General features: G+C 47.6%; 1 protein-coding gene across 1 annotated transcript in view; it reads left to right on the top strand.

Moving 5' to 3' along the window:
* The window catches only part of ALDH1A1 (aldehyde dehydrogenase 1 family member A1), a 75637-nt gene that overhangs the window by 24703 nt on the left and 27716 nt on the right, over positions 1 to 23218 (top strand). Inside the window, exons 3-4 of the mRNA XM_082241607.1 lie at positions 18313 to 18417; positions 21669 to 21809. Coding sequence (XP_082097733.1) covers positions 18313 to 18417; positions 21669 to 21809 — 246 coding nt within the window. The remainder of the gene's footprint in view (positions 1 to 18312; positions 18418 to 21668; positions 21810 to 23218) is intronic.

Raw genomic sequence — 23218 nt, forward strand, 5'->3', positions numbered from 1 at the left:
GGGGCGGACCATTCGAATCTGTCCCACTTCCATGCATAGAGGAATGGTTGTGGAGAAGTCCAGTTGCACCAGGAAGTGATCCAACCAGGGCACTTCTTTTGTTTCACTTTTACTTAGTGTCAAATAATCCACATCCATAGAGATAAACACCATGTGTAAGGCATGTCCATGACTATGAGTTGGGTCAAACTTATTCAGGGACAGCCCCATGGAGGCCATGCTTTCCACGAAGTCCCAAGTGGCCCTTTGTAAGGTCATGTTGGCATGGATGTTAAAATCCCCTAGGACAACCAAACTAGGTGTCTCCAGGAGAACATCTGCCACGACCTGATGCAGCTCGGGCAGGGAATCCTAGGTGCAGCGGGGAGGTCGGTAACCAAAAGGAATCCTGTACTGCCCCTATCATCCAACTTCCATAACATGCACTCAGAAAACTGGGTCTTCCCAATAGGACGCCTGGTGTAAGCTAATGACTTCCTATAAATCACTGCAACGCCCCCTCCCCACCCATATGACCCGGGTAGCTATGCATAAGAGAAACCTGGCAGACAAACAGCAGCAAGAACAGGCCCATCTGCTTCATCCAGCCAAGTCTCTGTTACCAGATCAAGTCCTCCATCCATGACAGCTGTCTTGTGAATCTTTGACCTGACATTGCACAGCAGCACCTTAAGGCCATGTGGGTCTCCCTTGTTGATTCCAATATCCTTCCGGTCAAGACCAGACCCGGAGGCAGGGGTAGTCTTCAAACAACAACTAAACCTGCCTTCATTGTCTGGTCTTAGCGTAGCTCCTCCTCCTGCCTGTGATCACTGAGATTGGGTGTCTCAGTGCATTCTCCCCTGTGGAACTTGCCCCAGCCATTCTGAATCCTTGCCTGGAGTGAGGGGCAGTGGGGACCTGTGGCGGTGATTCTGGACAGGCTTGGAGCTCCCCAAGACTGATCATCTGCCTAGGTAAATCCATAACTGCTGCCCTCAAGGGGCTGAGTTTAACATGTTACTGAAGCCTGGAGGAAAGAGAAGCAGCTGCAACAGTAGGCTGGCTGTTTCTGTCTGTGTTGAAAACTCAGGGAGATGAGTTAAAGGCTTTGCAGGGGTGGGTGAAGGCTAGAGAGACTGATGTTTCTCTGGAAAGATATATGCAAGCCACCGCCTGTGACATTGTAAGGGATTCAGCTGGAAAGTTAGAGAGGCAGGAAAAGCAGTTGCTCACCTTTGCTTGTTGATATGTACGCAAAAGTGGACGGCTGCAGCACCCTGAGGTCAAAGCTATTGCTCCACCAGGTTGGTCACCATCAGGGTGGGATCCTGAAGCTGAGGATAGCACCTCAACTGACGATGGGGAAGGGGGATTGCCTTCAGGTAGTGAAAGTGAGGGAAGGAGGAGGCTGCACATCCTTTGGTGAAGTCTAAAGTGAAACAGCCTCGGGGGCTGCTGCTGCCCCAGCCCCACCAACGCAGGTGAACAGCGTTCACACCTGGCGTGCTCATGGTGATGGTTACGAAATTTCACCAGCAGCCGCACAAAACACTGCTGGGCTGGCTGTTACATTTGTGGGATGAACGGGCAAACACCTGCTGCCTTGGTCTTCATTCTCTGTCAAGAGAGCAAGGCTTTGCCAACTTTTGACAGTTTGCACCTTCTTCTGAGAGAGCGCTGGAGCTGACCATTCTGTCATTTTGGGCATCACACGGCCCCTCCTTTGGGCCTGGGGATCAGGACAAGCAGGGAAGAAGCAAGCAAGAGTACTGAACAGACTCTGGGCCATAGCCAGAACTGCGGGTCCAGGCTACACTACCCATATATTAGTGGCATCCTGTATATTAGTGACAAACCCCATGCTGTAGCCCCAGGCAGGCATGAAAAAGAGGAGCCTTATTTGTCAGCTATGATTGATATGCCAGGGTTGATGGCAAGTACAATGAAACAGTTGCCTGGCTACTTCATCACATACCTAAAGTCAGCATGGATAGGTCTATCTGTCATGTGCCACAGCAGTTTGGGCATAAGAATTGGGCTGAAATCCATTTAATTCCATGTATTCTCACTTGCAAGCATGGAGGTGGAATTTATGTTAAAACAAACAGCCTTTTCACACTCATTTCAATGGGCACTAAGCACAACTAACTTCATCTAGAATCTAGATTCAGTTCATTTTCCAAAATCAGGGCTTATTCCTGATGTCTCTCCATGCCCCAAACTCATACTAAAAGCCAGTAAAAGCCCTTAACAAGACTCATGTGTGTTTTGGGTTAGTAAGGAATTCAGGAAATGGCCTTTGATATACACTAGTAAATATTTTACTTGATTATGCTCCGGAGTTAAATAATGATTATTCAACTAATAATGTTGTCCTTTGAATTTTTCTGTTACACTTTCAACCTAGCTTTTTAAAAACAATTAAAAATAATTTATGCTGCAATGTTTTAAAGGCTTAACTGGGAGTAAATCTCAATGAATTCAGTGGAACTTCCTTTTGCTGTGGGTTGCATTGCACAGTACTAATTTGTAGTTATGTAGAGCGACTGAAAAAAACCTTTTTTGTTGCCTTTGGGAAGCTAAGCTGAAAGGCAACATAAATGTATTATTTACTAAGCAGAAAGAAAAATATAAGACTCTTAAACCAATATGCTGTGAAAGGTGGTCATTTGTATGCCCATGGTGTTAAGTCTGAAAGAACTCTGACATTAAACTCTTTGTTTTCTTTATGAGTTAAATTATTGGCAACCTTTTTCTACACAGTTCAAATCTGGTAAAGCCACTGAGGGTCAAAAACAACTGTTCTGCTTCTGTAAGCCATATCCATATCATGGGAGCATCAACTGGCTATGCTTGGTCTGGGAAAGACTTGCTTGGCTTCATTTACCAGAAGCTGCTCAGCATGGACCTTGAACTTTGCATTCAAGGATCTCCCAAGGCCACCTTCCTAGGGGTGAGCTTCCTGGACAAGGCTTCCTTCTGTGACATTGGATCAACTAAGCCAATGGCAACCAGTGGAGCTGGGGCACCTTTGCTTGTATGGCATCCCAGCCATCAAAAGGGGCAGAGGAGAAAGGGACTTTGGAGAAGACAAATGTAAGCCGCCTATTATAGATGGATAGGAAGACACACAAACATTTTGCATACTTGAATAATGTTAGGCACACAAAGTCTTCTGAACATGTTTTCATTTTACCAAAATCCAAACTCAGTGAGTCACAGACTTGTACAAGAGAGCCCTTTGAGGAAACTAAACCCACAATTAGCAAAATAAACACCATAGAGGACACCTCATCCATGTTGTGCTTTCGAATACTTGTTCTTGCAAAGAGGACCAGTTCAGACAGGCCCAGAACAGCTGTTGATGATGATCCTGCTTGCTTATTTGTTCATTTCTTCTGCCTGTCAATTATGATATGTCATTCACAATGGCATGCATTCTGCCTTAGCACAAGGGAGCTCAGCTTCCATGGAAGGCTTATTAGAAAGAAAAGTGATGAGGGTGCTAGCGTGACCCATTCCCTGCACTTCAACAGCCTAGGAGTTCCCTACCTCTCTGTCACCCCCCTGCAAGCACATGAGGGGAAGCCACAGTTCTTGGGATCATAGGAAGTTGTCTGAATGGAGGGTCATGCTAATAATGGCTACCAGCCATGGTGGCTATTTCTGCATCCACCGACAGAAGCAGGAAGCCTCTGTATATCAGTTGCAGGGAATCACAAGTGGAAAGAGCCCTGTTGCGCTCAGGCCTTGCTTGGGGGCTTCCCTTAGGCTTCTGCTCAACTGCTTTGAGAACAGCATGTGGACTAGATGGGCCTTTGACTTGCTCCAGTCGGGCTCTTCTTATGCTCTACAGTTACCAGGTCAGACTGTTTGCCTGTTTTGCTCAGTGTTGTTTATCCTCCAGGCTCTCAGGCAGAGGCCCCCGCACTGCCTGTCCCATCCCCTATTATTTTTTCCTATTACAGTGGTACCTCGGGTTACAGACGCTTCAGGTTACAGACTCCGCTAACCCAGAAACAGTACCTTGGGTTAAGAACTTTGCTTCAGGATGAGAACAGAAATCACACGGTGGCAGCAGGAGGCCCCATTGGCTAAAGTGGTGCTTCAGGTTAAGAACAGTTTCAGGTTAAGAACGGACCTCCAGAACGAATTAAGTACTTAACCCGAGGTACCACTGTATTTAAAAAACCCTGCAGTTAAGGGCACATAGCTAGCATGTCATCTAGTTTTGCCCGTGTTGGCTGTGCTGCAGTCAAGCTGTCATTTGGAGATGCTGAGAAGAGGAAATAACATGCTGTACCTGATATAAAAAGCCTTTGAGTCAGTGGCCTCAACGTAGCAGTAAGAACTTCCAAAAAAGGTATGTTTCACAATTGTCTTTTTTCATAAACAGATACGAATTTGACTTACCCTTGCATCACATGGCACTGTTATATTAATATTTACGTTTCACGCACTCTCTCATTTTGGGAGCGCACCTTGTTGCCAAGCGTGGGTTTTCATTATTTGACACTCTGCTTGCTATCTTCTTGTGCCAAATTTAGTTTTCATCGTAACAGATCATGGTTCTGCCCTTATGTTTTTTTAATCTACATCTGGGCTTGGCTATCGGTTTCCCTGGAAAGGATTTAGGCCACCATCCGCTTCCTGCTTGCTTAAAGGTTAGAACTGCATAGGCAAAATGCTTTCCAACTATTTGAAAATGGATACTTTTAGCTATCTTACATCTGCTGCTGAGTAAATGAGTATGATCTCTGGGTTACTCAGAACCAGGATATGTTTAAGATAATATTATTACTCGTCTTTGTTTTCATGGTGCATCTGCAGCCTAGGAGGCAAAGGGAGGATTGAGAAAGGAACAGGAGATAGAGGAGGAAAGTCCAGGTGCATCAGGTGACCCCTCTCCTCAATCCAGCCCATACATATGAGAGCAGGAGAGTACCACCTCCCCCCCCCAGCCATTCTGCACACCTTTGAAAACAGCCAACACTCATTGGGTTTGACATTCACAGGTTGTCCACCTACACGTTGTTACGGAAAAAATCCCGGGTGCGGGGTTGCCCTGCCACCCAGCACGTCGGACAAAGTCCGCGGGTCCTAGCGGAGAAAAATAAGCTCAGCCGGGCACAGGAGCAAGATGCGGAGATCCAACGTTTATTGCGCAATAGGTTCAAGGCGAGATTGAACAGCGAGAAAGGGGGTGACATGAACTTTTAAAAGTTCCCTCCAAGTCCCAGAATACAGTGCAAGAAATGTCATGAATACATTATGCGAAGGTTGGGTTTCACGGATTACGTCATGAATATATTACACACGTCATGAATATATTTAAGAAAGGTGGGGTTACACTAATTAACATTTCAGATAAGGGAGGGGGAAATATGCAGAGTGGGAGATATGCGTAGATAAAGACTTCCTGAGTACCGGTGGTAACAAGACAATAGTCCAGAGATATGCATGGTCTGACACCTGGCATTGCCCGGAGGTGTGATCTGAAGGGATTAGAAAGTTCCTGTGTACGTGACTTGTCGTCTCAGGGATTATGGAAGTAGGGATAGCATCATGGAGTCTAGAGGAAACTGAGTTGAATGGCACTAAGATGGGAAAAATCGGAGTCGTGGTTGATTTTATAGAGATTTTCAAAGTTTCCCCGCTTTGCCGGACAAATATACACTGAGGATCAAAGCGGAAGCGAAGTGGATACGTTGTATCTAGGCTTTGACAGTTTTACGAGGTTCGGGGTTTCGGTTCCATTGTTCTCGCCGCGGGGGGCCGTCAGTAGCTTGTCAGGAGGTCAAATGAGGCGTGCAAAGTCCGCGAGCTAGCTCCTGCAGGACGAATGCAAGGCTGTGATTGGCTAAGGCGCGACTCGTTTCAGTGAATGGAGATACAATATGGCAAGGTCTACTCACGTTGGAAATAGGGCGAGAGAAAGACATATAAAAGAACAGGGCTTATTTTGCCCATACGAAGATAGGAAAGAGAGCCTTTTATTTATAAGGCAGGGGTATAGTGTGGTGCTTGTGCAACAGTGTGGGGGCTGAGGGTTCAGGTAGAGCGGGGCACTGTCGAGGTCATCGCCTCGGGCCCTTTCAGGAAGTGGTGGAGAGGAAGGGTACCCCCCCTTCCTACTTCCGTATCAGTCCCCCATTCGGAGATAGATTTGCGTTAAAGTTCGGTAAGAACTTGCAAATCTTTTCTCCGCACCCTATACCCCGGTAATTTCGTACTCTCCTTCTCCCAGGTGTCTCATTTGCACGTATTCAGGGAAGATGGGAGTGTTGCGAGAGCGGGAATAGGCTCGGAAAGAGAGAGGAGTGGATTGAGCAGGGAAGCGGAAAAGAGAGCAACAAGGAGAGGCGCAATGTATAGCACAGCAGAGTACTGAGATGCAAAAGACAACAATAAGGATCGTAAACAGCACAGCCTTGAGCAACTGTCGGAGCCAACCCAGCTTGGGCAACCATCCCCACAAGTCCACATCAGACAGTCCTTCATGTTGTATTTCATTTAGCCTCCCTGCTAGTTTGTGGATGTTATTCAAGTGTCCGGTTATATTGAGAGTCTGATCGGTCACATATGTGCAACACTCGGCACCTATTAAAGCACATGTCCCTCCTTGACTGGACAACAAGAAGTCCGTAGCGATTCTGGTCTGTAAACTCAGCTGTCTTACCTCGGATAGTTCCGACATCAGGGAATCCGTGATTTCGGTTGCCTCTTGCATGAATTTGAGAAGGATGTCGGTGAGCCGAAGGATATCTACATGGTTAGATCCCGCCCCGTAGGCAGGGAAGAGTGCCCGGCCGACGGTCTCACCGTTTGCAGCGACGTCGGATAAGTCCGATAGTCCCTTTTGTTCTCTTTTATTCCTCTGTCTCCCAGGGGGTAGGTGAGGTACTACCCTTATGCCGGGGACGATGTACCCTACAAAGCAGGATCCTGACATGTGGGGGCTCACCCAGGTATATGCGCGATGGCCGCATACCCAAAATAAGCCACTAAGGTAGGATTCCATTCTCCCTGAGGCGAAGGCCTGCAGTAGCATGGAGTCGGCGAGTTGAGGCTGCCAGGTTGGAGGGTATCTCATGACCGTGGCCCAGGCGAGTGTGAGGTTTCGAAAGTCTCGGGATCCTGTCATGTTAGTGATAATGACGCGGCCGGTGGGTAAGAGTTCCAGGTTGGACATGCAGGTGCTGGACCCAATGAATGTCCCTTCTCCTGTGAAGGTACGACAAAGAGGTCCTTTCGTCGGGCCGGTGAGGTAAAGGTATTGGTGGGTCAAGTTTAACGCAGTCAAGTTCCAGGAGGCGATGTCCCCAGAGCGGAATTGTTCTATGGTAACTGGGACGGGAACGAGGGGAAGGCTCTGTTGAAGGTGGCTGGGTGCATGGGCGCAGATCCAGCATTCAGGGTAGGGTGCCTCCTTGGCCACCTGGCTAAGGAGTTTAATGTAAGAGTTCTGTCCCCAGGAGGAAAGGAGGTCTTCTCCCGGGAACGAGGAGTCGGTGCCGAGTTGCCGTGGTGCCGTGCCGAGCGGATGGAGGGGGTCGGTGGTATTTAGGAGGCGCCGGTCGTTGGCTATGCCCCCACATCTCTGAGGTCCTACATTATCCCACGTGGGGGAGCGTGAGGGATGTGCCGGATGGTACCAGCCTTCTAGGTACTCTGCCCCTTTCCAGTCGTGGGCAACTCTGAGGCTCCAAAGGCAACAGAACCTTCTCAGGCATAGTCCTTGAAGTTGGGGTTTCTTAGGTTCCGGGGTCATGAGGAGACATTGGAATCCGAAAATCAAGTTATCGGAGGGGTTTGTGGCGTCAGTGTAGGATGGTGTGGCCCCCCCTTTCTCGATTTCGGTCCAATTCGGGTTCCTCAAGAGTTCTCCGTTTCCATAAAGGAAGTGAGTCCCGTTCCTGCAGCTAAGGCGGTAATAAGAATGGTCGAGGGTGACTGCGGCTGACCCAATTCAACGTAGGGTTTGGTCTCGGACAAAGAGTTCCCAATAGTCATTGTCAGTTAATCGGGGTACGAGGGAATGGCGCAATAAAGTCCGAGACTCGGGGAGACAAAACTCAAAGTCCCCCATTCGATCGGGATTTGACTTTCCACCAGTCTCGAGTCGGTGATAGTCTAGGAAATGGTAATCCGTGGGTAGGCCAGTGCAATGATCGGTTGGCGTGGCTGAGGATTGGGTCCAAGTCTGGTAGATGAGGAAGATAAGGAAGTTCATGGTTAGAGTCTGGGGGTGGCAAAGCATAGGAGTATAGGAACGTCGGAAGGTCATGGGAGTGCGCTGTCGGGAAAGCTGTCAAAGAAGCTGTCAAAGCGCGCTGTCAGTGGAGCTGTCAAGGAAGCTGTCAAAACGCGCTGTCAGTGGAGCTGTCAAGGAGCTGTCAAAGCGCGTTGTCAGTGGCGTTTGAAGCGTAGTCTGATGGTGTTGGGATCGGAGACGATTGCGGACGTCCAATTAGTTGATGTGGTCTCTGGTCCGGTCTGTTGGGCCCGATTCTGACCCCGATCTGGTCCGGTCTGTTGGGTCCGATTCTGACCCCGATCTGGTCCGGTCTGTTGGGTCCGACTCTGACCCCGATCTGGTCCGGTCTGTTGGGTCCGACTCTGACCCCGATCTGGTCCGGTCTGTTGGGCCCGATTCTGACCCCGATCTGGTCCGGTCTGTTGGGCCCGATTCTGACCCCGATCTGGTCCGGTCTGTTGGGCTTCGTCGTCGTCAATATACGAGGTTGGTGAAGTGGGTGGAGTCGAAAAGATGAAGTCCTCACCGAGGTTTTCCTCTGCCTCTTGAGGGGGAGGTGAGGACTTGCACCTTGTGTGGTGTATCCACGAATTCTTTTCACCTACTTTCACGGCGGTCGGTGATGTCAGGAGGATTTGGTAGGGACCTTCCCACGCAGGTTGGAGGGGTTCCTTCTGGTATACCTGGACGAGGATCCAGTCACCAGGGTGGAAAGAGTGGGCTTGTTCGTCAATGGGTAGGCTTTGTCCTTCGATGGCCGCGTAGTGGTGGAGGCGTTGAAGCTGTGTCTGGAGCTGAATGACATAATTAGTAAGTTCTGCTTCCCCTAGTTCAAGTTCTGAGAGTGGGAATAGAGTGTTATAGACGGGAGGGGGTCTCCCAAATAAAAGTTCGTACGGAGACAGCTTTAATGGTCCAGTCGGGGCACTCTGAATATTATGGAGGACCAACGGGAGTGCATTTACCCATTTTAGTCCAGTAAGTTTGCAGAGTTTCCCTAGCTGGATCTTAATTTCTTGGTTCATCCGCTCTACCTGTCCAGAAGACTGTGGGTGATAAGGTGTATGGAGGTCCCATTTTATTTGTAGAGCTTTGGCTACCAGTTGTACTACTTGAGCGGTGAAGTGAGTTCCTCTATCACTGTCTAGGCGTCGGGGTATTCCGAATCGAGGGATAATGTCTTGTAGGAGGGCTCTGGCTACTACCGAGGCAGTGGGCTTTCTACAGGGGAAACCTTCTACCCAGGAGGAGAGTTTGTCTACTATGATCAGGGCATGTTTGAAACCTTGACAGTGCGGTAAGTCGATAAAGTCTAACTGCAGGCTTTCGAATGGGACGAATGCCCATGGTCTGGCTCCTGGTGGCGCTCTGGGTTGTCGTTTGGGGTTATAGGAGTTGCAAGCAACGCAGTTCTTTGATGCCGCTGTGGCCGCGACTGCAAGTCCGGGAGCGTACCAGGACCTCTTAACGTGTTCTATCAGTCTCCCTTTTCCCCAGTGTGTTTGTTGATGGAGGACCCTCACCAATTTTGGAACCCAAGCCTTTGGGAGGACAGTCCTGCCATCGGGAAGACGCCAAATATCATTCTGTTGAATTGCACCTACAGAGCGCCAGAGGGTCTTTTCCTCCTCGGGGGCTTCTTTGTAAATTTGGGTAGGATCTATGTTAAGTGGGATTTGTGGAGCTTGAAATTCAGACTCGTTGTTCGGGAGGCGGAGTGCGGCTGACTGGGCCGCCTTATCTGCTCGCCTGTTACCCCTTGAGACTGGATCCCTACCTCGGGTGTGAGCCTTACAGTGGACGACTGCGATTGCAGTGGGTAGGTGAATGGCAGTCAGTAACCTCTCTACGAGGGCCGCGTGTGAAATTTTTGAACCAGCCGCTGTTAGGAAGCCTCTTTGTAACCAAATTTGGCCAGTGGTATGCACTAGTCCAAAACAGTATTTGCTGTCCGTATAGATTGTAGCCCGCTTGTTTTCGCTGATCTCACAAGCGCGTATGAGGGCTATTAATTCTGCAGCCTGGGCGCTGTATTGTGGATTTATCGGGTTGGCTTCTATGACTTCAAATTCAGTGACCACGGCGTACCCTGTTTTCCTTTCCCCTTCCACAACCCTCGAGCTGCCGTCTGTATAAAGTATTATGTCTGGGTTTTCTAGAGGTAAATGGTCTAGGTCTTCCCTGGGCTTCTCAGCCTGCCGGACTATAGTGGCGCAGTCGTGGTGTGGGGTTCCATCGTCGGGGAGTGGGAGAAGGGTAGCTGGGTTTAGGGAGTTGACTCGTTTTATGGTCACGTTCGATGGAGTTAATAAGAGGGCTTCGTACCTATTTAGTCGAGAGTTCGAAAAGTGGTGGCAGCCCCTTAGGGTTAAGAGGGTAGAGACTGAATGAGGCACATGGATGGTGATTTCGTGTCCCAGGACTGTCTCTTGTGCCTTTTCAAGGAGGATTGCTGCGGCCGCTATAGCCCTTAAGCAGCTTACTGCCCCTTTTGCGGTTGTGTCTAATTGCAAGCTATAGTATGCCACAGGTCTCTCTTGGTCCCGGAAAGGTTGAGTCAACACTCCGGAGGCTACCCCCATTTGTTCGTGGATAAACAAGTTAAAGGGGATCCTGTAGTCAGGTAGACCGAGGGCGGGGGCAGACCTCAATTCCCGTTTCAATCGCTCAAAGGACTTGAATGCTTCTTCTTCCCAAACTAAAGTGTCTGGGTGGTCTTGGCGGGTCATAGCCGACAGGGGCTTAGTTATTTCGCTATAACCCGCAATCCAGGCTCTGCAGAAGCCAGCCATTCCTAAGAATCCCCTTAACTGTCTCTTTGTTTTGGGAAGGGGAATCTTAGTGACCGCTTCTATCCTGTCTGTCGCTAAGCTTCGGGTGCCTACTCCTAGGATATGCCCGAGGTACTTCACTTCTTGTTTGCAGTATTGCAGTTTTTTTGGCGACACCTTATGTCCTTTTCTAGCTAGTTCAGCCAGGAGGTGCTTAGTGTCCATTTTACATGCTTCCTCGCTAGTGGAACAAAGGAGGAGGTCATCTACATAAAGTAAGAGGGCGGAACCGGCAGGGAGATGTATGTCCTGTAAATCTTGGTGTAGGATAGCCGAAAAGATGGCGGGTGATTCCACGTACCCCTGGGGCAATCTCGTCCAAGTTAATTGACTGGGTCCCCAGGTGAAGGCGAAAAGAAATTGGCTGGCTGGATCTAGGGGTATGCTGAAGAAGGCAGAACAGAGGTCTGCGGCAGTGTACCACTTAGTTTCTGCAGGTATAGCGTTCAGCAAGGAATTTGGGTTTCCCACCACTGGATGACGGGGTATTACAAATTGATTCACGAGCCTCAAGTCCTGCACAAAGCGATATCGGACTGGTGCTCCTTCCGCCGATGGTTTCTTTACTGGGAGCACCGGAGTGTTACATGGGGATGCACAAGGAACCAAGATTCCCTTCTCGAGGAAGTCCTCAATCATAGGAGTTAGTCCCTCGATGGCTTCTTTGGGTAAGGGATATTGCTTCGTGCACGGAAAGGGTAAATCAGTCCTATAGGTAATTTTTACTGGGACCGCTGATAATAAGAGACCCACTGAGGTCGATTCGGTGCCCCATAAAGAGGAAGGTAAATCGTTTTCCAATTCCGGGGGAAGGTTTGGGAGCTGGTTGTCTGTTTTTGCCTCTTCAACTATTCCCTGAAAAGCGGGGATGGCTTCTTCAGGCATGTATAGATAGATGCCTTCCTGGGAACATGTAATGGTCGCATTTAGTTTACAGAGCAAGTCTCTTCCCAAGAGGTTTACCGGACTGTTGGTTAAGAGGAAGGTGTGTTCAGCTAGTAGCGGTCCGAGAGTAACCTTGGTAGGACGTGATAGTGGACAAGTGCGGGGTATCCCATCCAGACCCATAACCTTTCTGGTCTCCGGACCTGGTTTCAGGTGGCTATCGGTTAGAGTGGAATATGTGGCTCCAGTGTCTAAGAGACATTGGTAGGGATGGCCATCGATTTGTATAGTGCAGAATGGGTCTTCCGAGGATAACGTGAGAACTGGGCAGATAGTTAGGGCTTGGTCGGGATCCCCCTCTAATTGTCAATAGGACTCTTGATCTTCAGGAGGGGGTTGGTTAGGGGGGTGAAATGGAGGTGCTGTGGCGTTGGCCCACGGGTGGGCGGATGGGGTTACAGCGGGCATCTGGGTTCTCGGTCCTGGTAGGGGCCTTTGGTTTGGGGCAGATGCATTCGGAGGTAGTTGAGGTTTATATGAGGCAGGGGCTGGTTGAGGAATATGGGTGAGGGGTGGTTGGTTCCCGTACTCTTGGGTCGCGTTGAGATGTGGTGTTCCGTAAGCCATATTATTGAGGTAAGGGCAGAACCTTCTTATATGTCCCTCTTCCTGACAGTAAAAACATCCTCCAGTGGATGGTCCCCATGGCCTGTGGGTGTTGGGGTTTCCTCCTCCCCGGATCCCCTTTCCTCGGCTGAAGCCCCTGCCTTTGTTAGAGTTTAAGTCCATGCTTAGAGCAAGGATCTGTTCAACTTCAGGTTTGGGATCTTTTCTCTTCCTCTCGTCTCGTGAATTATAGACGGATTTGGCAATAGAGAGGATTTCACTAATGCTCTTGCCATCATACCCTATTTGTAAGTTTAGGGCTTTTCTTATATCGGGGCAGGCTTGGTCCTTAAAGAAGCCTTTGACTATGACTTCGTGTTGGGGGTTGTCGGGATCGATCCCTCCCCAGGTCTTGATAGCTGAGACCAGTCTAGTATAATAATCAGATGGGTGTTCATTTGCCCCTTGTAACACGGTCTGGACCTTCGTCCAGTTGACCGTGCGTTGTCCAGCAGCCTTAATGCCGTCCAAGATTGCCCTCTTAAATAAATCTAAGCACCATGTTCCATCTGTGGTATTATAGTCCCAGGTTGGTTCGGTGCGTAGGCATTGGGCCGTGAGTGCCTCGACGTCTTGTGGGCGTCCTGCCTGGTAATTCGGGAGCTCAATTGCTTCTCCAGCCTTAGCTAAAATATCTGCCTTTTCAGCTTCGTTGAAAAGGGCATTTAGGAGAACATGAACGTCTGGCCAAGTCGGCTTGTGGGTCGAGAAAATAGCGCTGACCTGACGGTGACACTTATCCGGGTCGTCCCTTAAGGATGGCATTTGATTTGACCAGGTTACCAGGTCTGCCGTATAGAATGGTTGGTGAGTGTATACCATCCGAGGAGGTCCGTCCGGTCGCAGGGGTGGGATTGGTAGGGCCCTTAAGGGCATCTGTACGGCTACGGAGCCTGCCTGATTAGGGTCCGCCTGCTTGGATGTCCCCGGGGTCTCTTTAGGTCCCTCTTGGGTCTCTTTTGACCTTTCAAGGAGATTTGAGTATTCTGAGGTGGCATTTAGTATTTCTTTGGCTCGCTGTCTCAGAGATATGAGGTTAGAACTTTCTAAGGTTGCACTCTGTATCTCTTTAGCTCGCTGTCTGGTTATTCGCGGGCTCGCGCCCCCCCCCGTGCCCCTGGTTCCTCTGTATCCCCATCGCTATCTGAGTTCTCCCTTGGGGCGGGTGGAATATTTTGTCTATAGTAGAAGGGAATGAGCGCTTGTTCCATGGAGTCATCTCCTGGGTGTCCTTCGTATGGGGGGGGCGGAGGCGACCTTCCGTGATTTAAGATAGGCAGTTGGTAGGTCGTAGCTCTCTTGGTGACTTGGAGCAATTCTCTGACTGTCTCAAAGGTAGCCAGATATTCTAATTGACGTGGTTTCTCTTCCATTAAGTATTTCCTAAGGTATTGTAGGCGTCCTTCGTTAAAAGAGCCTCCCTTTGGCCAACGCAACTCTGGCCTTGCAGAGGCAGTTCCAGCGGGCCAGGTGTCTCTACAGAGATCTTCTAACTTCTGTCTTGATAGTAATTTGTGCCCGGGAATAGACTTCCAATAAGAGATGACAAACTCAAGAGGAGAGTCGGGGTCTCTCTGGGATTCGGATGGCTTTCTAGAAGCCTTCCTCCCGGAGCGAGTCCGCTCATGCTTCGAAGCTTGGGTACCCATTTTATTCACGCGTGTCTGGGTAAAAGAAGGGAGAGGGGTCGTTAGGGATATTGGGCTTATCGGGAAAGTTTTAGCTGCTTAGCAACTTCCAAACGGGTTTCTTTAGAGAGCTCTTCCTGCCTATTCTTTTATTCCTTATTCCTTCCTTTCCTACTTTTCAACTTCTCGGGGGTCTCTTTCCACTCTGCCAAATCCCACCCAACTCTTCTCGGGTTACCCCTCCTGGCAACCTCCTACCTATCGTTACGATCTCGGAAGAGGGGCCCTACTGGACGCCCGCGCCGTGCGGTGCCAGATCGGGTGACCCTTGATAGAGTTTTGGACGGAAAATCCCCCTTGCTATCGGAAGCGGGCTCACGCACGATACACGTGTTACGTGGCCCGACCGGTGCGGCTGGGATTCGGATAGGAAAGCAAGACCCCTTCCTGCCCCCTCCGTAAGGGCGCCGTAAGGGCGCTCGGGAAGTTCGGAAGAAGAACTCCAACCCCTTGCTTTCAACTGAGATGCCCGTTGCAGAGAGTCGGCTGTCTTTTCAAGCCGGGTCTCCCCATCTTATTTTCGGACTCTCAGTTGGTGCGGCTGACTGGAGAGTTGAGACGAAAAGTGATAGAGCTCAGAGCCCCCCTTTCGGGCCGAGCGGCAGTCCACGGTCTCTCTCACGAATTGGACTAAGAGACAGATGAGAAGGAGCGATAGAGAGGAGGGCAGAGAATTCAGTTGCCAGGAGACTTCCACCCCCCGTTTCCACCAGTGCACTGGGTTTCCTATACTCACGCGTCTTCAGTGATGATCCCGGGATCGAGAAGCTGGCGGGATGTCCCTTTGCTCCCCGGCTGAACTCTTGGGACGTTTGATTACCGCCCGGAAGATGGCCGGAGGTCCAGTGGGTCTTCCTGGGCAAAATGGCCCGGAGCCGGCTGAAGACTTCGGGGCCCCCGGTCAGCAGCACGGGAGAACCGCCCGCCCCACGTTGGGCGCCAAATGTTACGGAAAAAATCCCGGGTGCGGGGTTGCCCTGCCACCCAGCACGTCGGACAAAGTCCGCGGGTCCTAGCGGAGAAAAATAAGCTCAGCCGGGCACAGGAGCAAGATGCGGAGATCCAACGTTTATTGCGCAATAGGTTCAAGGCGAGATTGAACAGCGAGAAAGGGGGTGACATGAACTTTTAAAAGTTCCCTCCAAGTCCCAGAATACAGTGCAAGAAATGTCATGAATACATTATGCGAAGGTTGGGTTTCACGGATTACGTCATGAATATATTACACACGTCATGAATATATTTAAGAAAGGTGGGGTTACACTAATTAACATTTCAGATAAGGGAGGGGGAAATATGCAGAGTGGGAGATATGCGTAGATAAAGACTTCCTGAGTACCGGTGGTAACAAGACAATAGTCCAGAGATATGCATGGTCTGACACCTGGCATTGCCCGGAGGTGTGATCTGAAGGGATTAGAAAGTTCCTGTGTACGTGACTTGTCGTCTCAGGGATTATGGAAGTAGGGATAGCATCATGGAGTCTAGAGGAAACTGAGTTGAATGGCACTAAGATGGGAAAAATCGGAGTCGTGGTTGATTTTATAGAGATTTTCAAAGTTTCCCCGCTTTGCCGGACAAATATACACTGAGGATCAAAGCGGAAGCGAAGTGGATACATTGTATCTAGGCTTTGACAGTTTTACGAGGTTCGGGGTTTCGGTTCCATTGTTCTCGCTGCGGGGGGCCGTCAGTAGCTTGTCAGGAGGTCAAATGAGGCGTGCAAAGTCCGCGAGCTAGCTCCTACAGGACGAATGCAAGGCTGTGATTGGCTAAGGCGCGACTCGTTTCAGTGAATGGAGATACAATATGGCAAGGTCTACTCACGTTGGAAATAGGGCGAGAGAAAGACATATAAAAGAACAGGGCTTATTTTGCCCATACGAAGATAGGAAAGAGAGCCTTTTATTTATAAGGCAGGGGTATAGTGTGGTGCTTGTGCAACAGTGTGGGGGCTGAGGGTTCAGGTAGAGCGGGGCACTGTCGAGGTCATCGCCTCGGGCCCTTTCAGGAAGTGGTGGAGAGGAAGGGTACCCCCCCTTCCTCCTTCTGTATCAACGTAGATCTGGTTACAGTGGAGAGGGGGAACTGGCTAGATGGGTGCAGACAGAAGATGAGGCCTTGGTTCCTGGGGCCTCACGTAGGAGCTGAAGAGAAGCACCATCCACTTTTGACATTAATTCAGGAACACGGCACCATCAAGGACTCCTGACTGCTCCACGGAAATGAATGAAAGGATGAATTATGAAACTTCGTGAATAGTATTTCAGTAATTTACGACACAATACATCCTGTGCAAATCCTACTGCAAAGCTGAGAGCCAGTGTGGAATAAGAGAGTGTTGGACCACTCTCTGGGAGACCAGAATGTTAATCCTCTTTCAGCCTTGAAGGACACTGGGTGACCCTGGGCCAGTCACTGTCTCTCAAGCCAACCTACCCCACAGGTCTGTTGTGAGGATAAAGCAGGGAGGGGAGAACCACCACTTTGAGCTCCTTGGAGGAAATGATAGTATATAAATGTAAATAATAATAACTGTGGTAAATACGAAGTGAGACAACATGCTTCACTCATGACAAGGACTTGAATGACACTGGGGGGGTGGGGGGAGCAGCTTTGGGTGGCGGCAGTGAGACATCCGATGTAAAACAAAAATAGTATAAGGAAGGCATGGGATCCAAACAGGCAGTTGTGACCTTCCAGGTGCTTGACAGCACTTCCTGATTTTTGCTGCCCCAGGAAGGAACTAGAAACAAGGCTATCAAGCACCTCCTGGGATGCTGCACATGACAGGCGGGTTCTGTCTGTATTGGCACCATGTGGGAGCAAGAGAGAAAACAGGCCAGCAGTCCGTCTGCCTGGGGCCTGGCAAAGGCCCCACCTGCTCAGAAAGATCCCTCACTGGCCTGACTCAGCTGGGCTGCCCTGGGTAAATTTAAATGGCAGCAGCCACACAGATGTGAGTCAGGCTAGGCACCACTGCCAGCCCCACTCTAAGATGGCATCCAGGGTGCTGGGGAGGAGGGCAGTCAGTACTGCTGTTGCCCTGGTGATGGCAGGGGGGCAACTGCAACTGCGTGAGGAGGTGTGAGTGCTGTCAGGAGGTCCATAAGGGTACCCTGAAGGCGGAGGAAATAGAAGGTGGTTTTAACAAGCAAGTGGAATGGTGGGATGGGGATCTTTAGAAGTCAAGTGAGTGGCTAAAAAAATATTGACAAGAAAAAAATATTTGTAATTCCATCTCCTCAGTGTAAAACAAATAATTTGTGCATCTCTTTAGTCTGCCATCTCCACCAAGCAGCCTTAGGATCAATTTACACAACCACTTTGTTTTCAGAAACCAGGAATATCTCTCTCTCTCTCTCTCTCTCTCACACACACACACACACACACACACACACACACACAAACTTGGTTTTAATGGCATTACCAGTATTTTCAGTGCAACTCAACATGAGCCAGGAAGAAAAAGATATCAGGGATTAGCACTCTCTTTGTGTTTTTTAAAAAAATTGTGACAGGGGGATATACTTGTGTAGTTCTGAACTCTCTCTCTAAATAGTTCCTGGTTATGACATTTCTTTAAACAAGAGCATGACTGTTATGTGTTGTTTTTTCATTTCAGAAAGTTGTGTGTTTTGCAGGGTGGAAAAATAAAAATATTGATTGATTTTATTTTGATTTAATGTTTGTATTCTGCTTTTCCAACAACAAATGTTGGACTCGAAGTGGCTCAAAATAATAACAATAACATTTATAGAAACCCCAAACATTGCAATCATTATGATATCAGACACAACAACATATAAATAAAACAAAACTACAGCAACAGATTAATCAAAACAGTTAATACGTTTCAATAAAGTCATAGCGACTCATAGTGTTGCTAGGATGCTGTTTTGGTTATCAGATGCATTGTTTTGCAACACTGCAATGGATGGAAATGGGATAAGGAGTCACATAATGTCATCAATTTATCTGTCTGTCTTCCATTCCCTTGCAGATATTTATAAACAATGAATGGCATGATTCAGCTAGTGGCAAAAAATTCCCAGTCCTTAACCCTGCGACTGGAGAGAAAATTTGTGATGTTTCAGAAGGAGATAAGGTAAGCTTTCCTTTCTATGGACTTTATCTTTAATTGGGTGTAAACCTCTGCCGCAGGTCACTATCTAGGGGAGAAGAAATAATGGCACTGAGAGATAGCTCACTTGGCAGAACAAGACTCTTGATCTCAGGGTTGTGGGTTTGTGCCCCACGTTGGGCAAAAAGTCTCCTGCACTGCAAGGGGTTGGACTAGATGACCTTTGTGGTCCCTTCCAACTCCACAATCCTATAAAATCAGTCACATGGTGTGGCAATTGTCCAAGGACTGGAGAATCAAAGCCACATTCTGGGGCTGTGTGCACATTACCGTTGACTCCGACTCCACTGCCCTCGAATCACTGGTGTTTAAACCCAAGCACACATGACACTTGCCATAAACTACATTTCTTGATAAATATTGTTGTTTGATGTGTTTTCTCTTAAACCAGCTTCCATCCAATTTGGAAACCTAAGCCACAGCTAAACTGAGGTGTGTACATTTGAAACATCCATTACGCAGGTGCAGGTGACAGCTTCATTGAATAAGAGTTTGAGGGGCTGCAGGCATGGGGAAATAAATCAGGTGATAAGCATAGGATGAAGCCATCACTTCCCCCTCTCTAGTGTGTACAGCAGTGTAAAAATGTGATTTCAAATTCAGCTGGGGAGGGGGTGACCTTGCTGCATTTTAAGCTCCTGATGTGAACGTAGCCAAGGTAAGTAAGGGCATTCTGGCTCACTTGCAAAAAGTCCTAAGAATGGGACTAACCTGACCCAGGATGGGCTGCCTGCTAACGAGATGAGTGAGCTGAGCACCATCCTTGAAACAACAGAGAACCGAAGAAGGGCTCTAAGAAGACAAATGCAACATGTTTTGAACAGATGTAGGGCTGCCACATGTCCGGAATTTGCCAGACATATCCGGCATGTATGGAAACCCATGTTGGCAGTGTCATTTTTAGCGGGGGGGGGGGGTGTGAATGTGCCAAAAAAGCTCAACAATTGTCCAGATTTTCACTGTTTGAAATATGGCAACCCTAAAACAGAGAGGACTGTTTGGACTCCTGATTATTGTGTCCAATCCAAGTGAGCTTTTTAAAAAGCTCTTTTTAAAAATAAATCCTGATTCTGAATGTGTGTAGGAGATGCTAGTTACGTGCAGCGCTGATTGGCTAGTGCCTATAATATCATCCGAACTACCCCCACCTTGATCCCAGAGAAATTTCTAAAGAAGAAATATGGATAAACTCTCACTTCCATTTATCACCAGCTTCTTTCCCCAGATAAAGATTGTTACAAATCAGGTGGGTCCGCTGCTTGAGCAATCTTGAATTAAACTGTGCCAGTGATTTACTCAACATTTGGGGCTCTCATAAGGTTTTAAAAAAGAAAGGTTTACAAACCGTTTATTGATTTGTTTGAGCTTTCTTTCCCCCACCCACAAAAAAAATCCTAATGTAGATTGACAATTAAGTAGGCCCTGAATCCAGCAAATTATAAAAAAAAATCAGCTAATTATACAAGTAATTGTAAACTTCAGAGCTTAGTACTTAGGCAGTGAGCCAAAAGATTTTAAGACTTTAATCTGGATGTTCAATAGCGCTAACAAAGAATTGTGCATTACTTTAAAAAAAACAACTTGGAAAATCAAAAGGGGATTACAAATCAAAGACACACATGGGAATGGGAAACAGTATCCTTTCAATTAGATTGTTCATTTAGTCTGCGCTCTCTAAGACTAAATGGCTTAAAGCATGATTGCATCTATTTCAAAAATGGTCCATGGGATGTAAAGTACATTTACAGTCTAATATTATGCATGTCTACTCAGAACCAAATCTCAATGAGTTTTATGGTGCTTACTCCCAGGAAAATGTGTCTAGGGTTGCACTCCCTGTGGCTGAGGGGTCATAGAATACTGTGTGTGGACCTCCCTCCCCACCAGCAAAAAGGAAGGTCTGTAGGTGAGAATGGAAAATTCTGCTGCTGCCTAGAAATGGGGGATTAGGAGGCACAGTTGCCCCTCCCTCAAATGGACTCCTAGTTATGCCTTTCTAGGAGTTTGTTTGCTCAAAACCTATCAACACAGGACACTTTTAAAAAACTTAAATCAAGCATTTAACTTTGAACAAAAACCCTCTGCTACTCACAGCAACAACAAAAAGTCTCAGAATTCTTAAGTGTTCTACAGGCAACATTTAGCACAGCCTCGCCTCTTGCTCATGGACCTAGAGAAACACAGAGATAAAGAAAAAAACAGATATAAGTTCAGAAAAGGATATAAACAGCAGAGTGAGAGAAGGTTTTGTGGGGCCCTGATCCAGCTCAGGGGGTTTATTGGCATCACACTGGCTGAGGGAAGGGGAAGCATCCTCTGCCTCACACCTGCTACTACACACCTCTAGTAAATAATGTCTGCATGTCAGCACTGGGTCACAGTTTTTAGCACCTATATTACATCCATGGTTTTTCAAGGAAAAAGAAGGCAGGATGGAGCAACAAGGATGTGGTATTCCCAGGGTTACACTGGCAGTGGCATATGTAAAGCTGGAGATGCACTACTCAGATTTCTTTTTTTAAATAATGATATTTATTGAAAAAAGAATTTTTTAAAATTACAAAGAAAAAAAACAAAATTACAAAGAAAAAAGACAAAAACAGAAAAAAAATAAAACCATCATTTTCAAATTCTCCACTTTCATTACCTTCTTTCCATGACCTCCTCCTCCCATCTCTTGTATCTTGATTAATAATTGCCACAACAAATCCTTTCCATAATTCATAATATTCTGACATTACATTACCTTACTCTATTTTCATCTTATCTTATAAAAAACCTTAAAACTTAAGACTTAAATCTTATTTTTACCAGCTTCTCATAACCATTACTTTTTTACCTAATTCTTTAAACATTTTTACAAGAGCCAAGTAATTTCATTTCAACATTTTTCCAACGTTCATAAAACATTTCTAATGATAAAAAAGAGAATAGAAACAATCCAATCTTCTTCCAGCGTCCCCTCCCCCCGATCCCGGGATTGTCAGTCCTTTTTATCCCATTGGTCTGGCACATTAACCTGGTGATCTTATATCCGAGGCCTTCAAATCTCTTCCATGTCCCTTCTGCAGCTCTTCTTCATATTTTCCTTTCACTCATGGGAACTCCAGCTTCAGATTTCACTAGAATTCATGTACCACTGATACGGTTCAGTCAAAATAAATTGAGCATCATATGCTTAATACTTACTGGATTTAAATGGATTTTCTGTACAGGCAGATGTCGACAAAGCTGTTAAAGCAGCAAGAAAAGCGTTTGAACTCGGGTCCTGCTGGCGAACCATGGATGCTTCAGAAAGAGGAAGGCTATTGAACAAACTAGCTGACTTAATTGAAAGGGATCGTCTCCTCTTAGCTGTAAGTCTAAAACATGGACCACATTTTAAGCAATTGAAATATTTGGAGACTGGCTTATTCTGAACACAATTGAGTATTTGCTTCAATGTTGTGAAAGGCAAATTCCGAAATCTGTTTTAGAAAGTCGGGGAAAGTTGGTAGGGATGAACATTCATTCTAAGATACCTCAGCTGATCAAACGGCATAGTAATATCTAACCACAAACAATCCCATCCTCAGAAACAACGGCTTGTTGTTGTGTTCTGCTTGACATTGGATTTAGACTACTGCCTTCCTTTCTGTATTTAGCAAAACTGACCAAGTTGGCTAATGCCATTTAAAGATCATGTCTCCCCACTGTTGCTGTAGAAGAAGAATAAAAGGAAACTGTCAATTAGAGCTCCTATAGTCACTTTGAAAGCAAAAGTTGGGATGGGTGAGCAGACACACATCTCCTCCACTGCGCCAAATCAGTCAGTGTGCTTCCAACTGACTCTTGACTTCTATACCCATCTAGACCATGGGTGGGGAACTGTGGTTCTCCAAATGTTGTTTGACTACAGTCTACAACAAGTGTGGACAACCTTAGGCCCTCTGGACATTGCTGAACTGCAACTCCCATCAGCCTCCACAAATGTGGCCAACGACTAGGGGTGATGGGAGTAGTAGTTGAGCAACATCTAGATAGTTCACAACTACCAACATGCTGCCTGGAGCTGATGGAAGATTTAGTCCAACAGCATCTGGAGAACTGCAGCCCCTCCCTCCCCTGAAAATCTGGAACTATGGCATATATAGGTAAAGGTAAAGGTACCCCTGCCCGAACGGGCCAGTCTTGACAGACTCTGGGGTTTGTGCGCCCATCTCACTCTATCGGCCGGGGGCCAGCGCTGTCCGGAGACACTTCCGGGTCACGTGGCCAGCATGACAAAGCTGCATCTGGCGAGCCAGCGCAGCACACGGAACGCCGTTTACCTTCCCGCTGGTAAGCGGTACCTATTTATCTACTTGCACCCGGGGGTGCTTTCGAACTGCTAGGTTGGCAGGCGCTGGGACCGAGCAGCGGGAGCGCACCCCGCCGCGGGGATTCGAACCGCCGACCTTTCGATCGGCAAGCCCTAGGCGCTGAGGCTTTTACCCACAGCGCCACCCGCGTCCCATATGGCATATATATAAGTATGTTAATTTTCGGTTTGATACCAGTGTTGCTATGTCCTCCCAGAGTTCTTCATCCGTGTGGTGCTGTGTCAACACTGCAGCCTCAGATATCTCAAAATCATCTCCAGTTGCTCTTCTCTGGTGTCTGATAATCAAACATAGAATGTTCAATTCCATTCTTAAAATTTTAACCTGTTATATTTAATGTGAATGATCACTACTAACATATTTATTGTCTAAATACTACATAATAATTGAAAAAAATATTTGGC

This window comes from Podarcis vaucheri (genome assembly GCF_965113315.1).
Source record: "Podarcis vaucheri genome assembly, chromosome: 11".
NCBI classification, from domain to species: Eukaryota; Metazoa; Chordata; class Lepidosauria; order Squamata; family Lacertidae; genus Podarcis; species Podarcis vaucheri.